The 6,168-nt window shown below is 35.1% G+C and overlaps 1 protein-coding gene across 2 annotated transcripts in view; it reads left to right on the forward strand.

Moving 5' to 3' along the window:
- Positions 1–2,378, forward strand: part of FBXO9 (F-box protein 9) — a 31,349-nt gene extending 28,971 nt beyond the window's left edge. The window contains exons 12-14 of one of the 2 annotated variants that reach the window (XR_007953553.1): positions 7–158; positions 838–933; positions 1,783–1,871. Coding sequence is in view for 1 of the 2 variants with exons in the window: in XM_051997159.1 (XP_051853119.1) it covers positions 7–158; positions 1,783–1,891 (261 nt within the window). In the remaining variant the exon portion in view is untranslated. Of the gene's footprint in view, positions 1–6; positions 159–837; positions 934–1,782 lie in introns of both variants that reach the window. The other variant, XM_051997159.1, reaches the window with a different exon arrangement.
- The last annotated feature ends 3,790 nt before the right edge of the window (positions 2,379–6,168 follow it).

Here is a 6,168-nt window from a genome sequence, read left to right on the forward strand (position 1 = left end):
TTATAGAAGCCAATTGACTACAAATATAGGTATTTTCGTCGAGTGCCTGTGCAAGAAACAGATCAGAGCTTTCATGTTGGTCTCCAGCTTTGTTCCAGTGGTCATCAGAGATTCAACAAGCTTGTCTGGATACATCATTCCTGTCACATAACTTACAAGTAAGCAAATGTCTTGAGTGTAATAAGGAAAAATATATATAACAAGAGTCTTATTTCTTAGACAATCAGATTTTGGATTCTTCATGATAGATGAGTTTGCTTGCAAGATAGAATGATGACACTAATTTAATATGCTTTGATTATTTAAATTATTCAAGAAAATTTTTTAATACTCTGCTATTCCTACATTTTCTCCTTTACACTTTTTAAATTTTGGTTCCTTTTCTTTCCCTGCTATTTAGTTAACTGTTGGAGAATGGAAACTAGGTTTTTTGTTATATTAAGCAAAAATTAGTTAGGAATGTTATTCTTTTTAGAACACCATTCTCAGACCAGATGTAAGTGACTTTTGGGTTATTCACTCTTCTGAACTATGCATGTCCCATTTCTCCTTCGTTAGTAGTCCATTGGAAAATATTTATTGAGCACTTGCCACCATCCCTCCTCTCAAATTCTACTCCATTGTGTCCTCATAGTCTGGAAGTGATCCTAGGTTCACAAAAATTATGCTTTTGAAACACAGGCTCTGTTACCTCCTCTTAAGCTGGGAGGGCTTTGAATACCAGACCATTGACAGACTATGTTTGTCAACTGGGAATCAGCCAAGCTTAAGGTTAGAGAAACTCATCACCAGAAGGTTGGCCACCAGGTGATAATTTATTATTTTTTTTGGCCACAGCATTTCATGAAGACCATCTACTAAGGCATGCGAGGGGTGGTGATCTTCAACCAGGGAAGGAGTACCCCACACCACTGAAACTACGGATCTTTTAAAGTATGTACCCATTATCGTGCTACATACTAGCCAGCAAGAGATATGAGAAAAATATGAGACATTATATAGTCTCTTGCCCCCCTCAATAGGTTTATTTGGGGAGATAAGATCTACCTGTATAAAACATGTAGTGAAAAAATAGTTTTAACATATAAATTTTGTTATTATTAATTGTGTGGCATAAAAGCCAATTTTTCTTTTTAAATTAGTGAAACAAATTAATTTGCAAAGATAGTCAAAGGAAGATAACCTTTTCTTCTTAAATTCTGCATTTTGAGAATTAGAAGGTCTGAGTACTTTTTATTCAAAGTTCTAATAGCATAATTTTTGGGCATTTAATTAAAGATTGTTTAAAAATCATATCACTTTCAGATATGTAAATAACATTTTCTTCAGCCATTGGGAAGTTCCTACACACATCATAAATTTTTTTATTTTCCAACCTTGGCCTTGAATGGGGACACATATAGTTCAGAGCAGTAGATAATCTAGAAGGCATTTCTCCTCTTTCTGAATTGTCTGAGGCAATAGAGAAGAACCAAGTTCAGACATAGCAAGCAGCTTTGATTTGATCTTGACACCAAATAAAAAAGCAATTGGTCCTAGAAATAAGACATAAGTATATGCAGCCTTGGTGGCTTCCTTTTGGGGGCTGGTCAATTGTTCTTTTGTTTCTTTCTCTGCTTTCCCCTCTGAACTAGGCTAGATTGTTGTTTTCCTCCCTCTTATCTGATACACTGTTAATCATACAAATTCTGAATGAAAATCCTATGGCCCCAAAGAAAGACAAAAAGGATTCCAGAGAATTTAAATTAGTTAGAAATTAATTTATCAATCTTCTCTTTCTAGATCAACGGGTGAGACTGCAGTCACAGCTTTTGAAATTGACAAGATGTATACCCCCTTATTCTTTGCCAGAGTGAAGAGTTTTACTGCATTCTCAGAAAAACCTCTTTAAGAATTTCACATCTTTCCTCTTAACTCTTGCATGGGTCTAAAGTGTAGAGCAAAAGAGCACTTAAGTTATGAATATGTATATATTTGGAACTTATTTTAAATTGTTGAGGTTCTTTTGAGAAAAGTATAAAATGATATTTTTATTTTTGAATAGTTGATTTGGAAAAGTGTTTTGTTTTGAAATTAAAATTATGAGTTGTCTTAAGCATTTGTTGTCAGAAACAATATGAGCTGTTTTAATCATGTCATTTTTCAAGCAGGTCTATAAGCAGTTATCTTTTAAGCAAATCTTCATCTGCCTGATGACTATAATATTTACATGAGTCAGGATGGGCTCTAGTGAAAAAGAATTTTGTACATGCGACATATAGTACATATGCTCTGAAGGCTTAAAATGCAAAAAACAAAACAAAACAAAACAAAGCAAAACATTGTTCTAATTTGTTTGAAACTGAAGAGACTCTAAATAAATGTTTCTTTCAAGAAAATGTTCCTGGTTTGCCTTTTTAAAAAGTCATATTTTCTCCAATGCACAAAACATTAAATGAATCAAAGGAGATTTACATAGGTTAGTGTATAAATAGCTACACACTGTACCTGACCTTGGCTCACTGTCTCACACAAGCAGAATGATTCCAAGGACTTGGTGAGAATGTCGATGGCTCAGTATAGAACCATTACTTCTGGAAAAGTAACTCAAAGGGCAAAATCTTCTGGCTGAGTCGTCAGGATCCTCATCCTTGCCACGAATACACTTGTGAGCCCAGAGAGCTTGAAATCGAGAAGAGAAGGCCCAGAGGAGCTAGAGTTGTAAAATGGAGATTGTGTCATCCCAGCCCCTTTATCTTTACAGATGAGGGTCTGGGGCCAGAGAGGTAAAGTAATATGTTGCCAATGAGCAACCAAATAAGACTCCCTAGGGGGAGAGAAGAGAAGGGGCAGCAGCACTTGGCAGATATTCATTTTGATAGTAAGCCCTTCTTCCAGAGCTTATCTTTCCATTATATCATGTTGATTCACATTTACACCAGCACTTTCTCATTATCCTGAGATTGGGGGTTAGGGGGAATGGGGGAAAAGAGATTTCTTATTCCCAGAGTTTGATTTCAATGTTAAAATGATGTATTGAAAAAAGCACAGGATTTGGAGTCAGAAGAGCCTCCTTCCATTATCAGCTCTATTACTGCCTAGAGTAGGTATTTAATCTCTACTTTGGTTTCCTTAGCTATAAAATGATCTAAATGACCTTTAAAGTCTCTTGCAGCTCTGAATCTATGATATTTAAAAGTGATGCCTTGATCAGATATTTTTTGGAGGAAACGAGCAATGCTAGTATACTGGTCTTGAAAAGAAAAATTCTTGATTAGCATTGGAATTATCCCATTTGTAGGCCTTACTGTCAACATAAACATAATATAAAGTGCCCTTCTAGTTGTACATCATTTAGAGCTGGAAGGAAAAATCTTGAGATACACAAAAACTTTTTTTTTTGTGAATAAAATGAACATTTTTTTTGTTGATAGGCCCCACATATAAAAAGCTTTTTTAATGAATACATTTCATTGTCTTGGAACTCTAGGGATGAAACATGAGCCTGTGTTTTCAATGATACAGGGAACTCCCAAATAAGGAGAATTCCTTTCTCCAATGCACAAAACATTAAATGAAATTTAATGAAAGTGAAAATTAGCACCTTCTTTGAAATTTAGGCTTAGGGCACTGAGATTAAGCTACTTGCTTAACCAGTATATGTCAGAGAGAGGACTTGAACCCAGGCCTTGGAGGCTTTTGGTCCAGCCTTATGTTTTGGTGCCATGCGGCCTCTCATAGGAGCACAGAAATATTAAATGTTGCCACTTCAGAGAGAGAATGCAACTTGGCTTTGGTTGGAGGCTTTGTACCAGCCTTAAGTGATAACTTTTAATCCAAAGTGGAGTAGCTAAAAAGAATTTTGAAGATAGCAGTGTGGATTAAATGGGCCAGATATTTACAGTATGACTTTATTAGTTTCATTTGAAAAGCCAGTTATCCAGATATCTGAAATACTTACATAAGCCTACAAATACAAAGTCAAATATATTATCTATCCTGCTTTTCTTTATCAACTTAGCTATTTGAGACATGACAATCAATTTTGTTAATACATATTGCCAGTGGATACCAAGTTCTTAAATAAAAGTCAGCTTTTATCACAACTAACCAAATTTTTTTTTGCTCCTTTAAAGTTGCCTTGAGGTTTGTTTCTTTTTTTCCCTAAAATCAGTTTTATTTTCACCACATGCATCAATGAGAATGCAAGAAAATCACAAACATCTGTAGTCAGGCAAAGCAAATTTCTACATTAGCTATATCAAAAGAAATGCCTCAATGTATTCTCCAAGTCCATCACTTCATTGCCTGAAATAAATAACATTTTTCATTATGAAAGCTTTGGAATTTTCCTTGCTTGATCATCGAATTAATTAGAGTTTCTAAGTCTTTGAAGTTGTTTGTCTATACACTTTTGTTACTGTATATAAACCATTCTGGTTATGCTTGTTTCACTTTGCATCAGTTCATGCAAGTTTCCCCAGGTTTTTCTGAAACAATCCCCTTCATTTTTTAAAATGACAATAAAGACAGTTTTTACTTAATATGTCCTAAAGAAAATTTCTGTCATTTGAAGTTTATTTCCAAATGGTACCGAGAAATCAAATAAGCACATTTTTGAAGCTATGCCTAAAGTCAATTCCTCATTTTCTCTCACTTGTTTCTTATTCACATTCTATCAATCTTTCAAGGTGAAATAAAGCTGAAAATCTCACTTTTTACCAATGAAGCCTTTCCTAATCCCCATTCCTCCTGCAAAAAGTGGTTTGTCATTATCTCTCATTTCAATCATTCTAGTTCATATTTTAATTGTCTACATATTATCTCCATTAATAGATAGTATTTTACTTAAATTTTTTCTCAACAAACTTTTATTTTCTTCCCCACCCACATTCTCTTCCCACAAATAAAAACCCTTTTAACAGATATTCATGGTAAAACAAATTCCTACAAAGTGTCTAAAAATTGTGCATCTCATTCTGCATCTTGATTCCAAAAATTGTGGGCTGATTATTCAATCATTGATTGGAATTCTTAACTTTTTCAAAGTTGTTTATCTTTACAATGGTGTTAACATACATTATTTTCCTTGTTTTGTTTTTTTTACTTTATTCTGTATCAGTCCATACAAATCTTCCTTGTGTGTGTGTATGGGGGAGGGGGGGGAGAGGGGGAGAGGGTTGAAGCTACCTTTTTTTTGAGTACTGGGTCTTTTAACTTCATCAAGCTTGGAAATGCAGCACTCAAGAGCCCAAACCCAATACTGTTGCTCTCTCTTTGTGACCTGAACTAGTTCACATATTTTCAGCCTTGATGAAATAGACCCAGTATACTTCCACTTTGGATTTTAAGGACACTTGCCAAAATATTTTCCATTAAGCCACAATTCCTGAGGAATTACAACTATTGGGGACAATTTGGCTGTAGTATTATTTTTACAGCCCCAACTCTCCAAGGGTTTTCTAGCTTTAAGGAACTAGTTTTGATCAATGAAGAATAAGAAGTCATAGCAAGTTGGAATATCTGTTTCCTCCCATTCTTAAGACTACCAATCATTTTTTAGCCAAGTGTTTTGGAAAGGGCTGGGTTTGGAATGAGAGGGCATGGGTACAAATTGTGGTCTTCTTATTACTTGACCTCTTTGGGTTCCAGTTTTCTCATCTGTAAAATTAAATAATTAGACTAGTTGACCTCCAAATTCCCTCCCACTTCTAAATATGATAGCATAATTTGGGGAGTTTGAGTCATTTCAGGCTATTCCAACTCGACCCCATTTGGGATTTTCTTGGCAAATACTGGAGTAGTTTGCCATTCTCCAGTTAATTTTACAGCTGTGTAACTGAGGCAGTTAAGTGACTTATCCAAGGTCACTCAGCCAATAAGTGTATGAAGCCAGATTTAATCTTATAGATCTTGACTCCAGGACTGGTACTTTGTCTGCTTCACTACCTAGCTTCCTCAACTTGGGAGGTTACTTGGATACTAATACAAATTAACTTAGTTATCATTTAAAAGTGACATAGCTTTATAGAATATAAGCACTAGACAAGATTTTGGCACTGAATTACAAGCCTTTACATATTGAGAATGAGGAAATAAACTCAGAAAAGGTGGAGTGATTTGTGTAAAGTTACACAGCTCAACAGTGGCAGAGATAATATGACAATCCAGGTCTTCTGACTCCGGGTT

The sequence above is a fragment of the Antechinus flavipes genome, chromosome 4 (genome assembly GCF_016432865.1).
Source record: "Antechinus flavipes isolate AdamAnt ecotype Samford, QLD, Australia chromosome 4, AdamAnt_v2, whole genome shotgun sequence".
Classification (NCBI taxonomy): domain Eukaryota; kingdom Metazoa; phylum Chordata; class Mammalia; order Dasyuromorphia; family Dasyuridae; genus Antechinus; species Antechinus flavipes.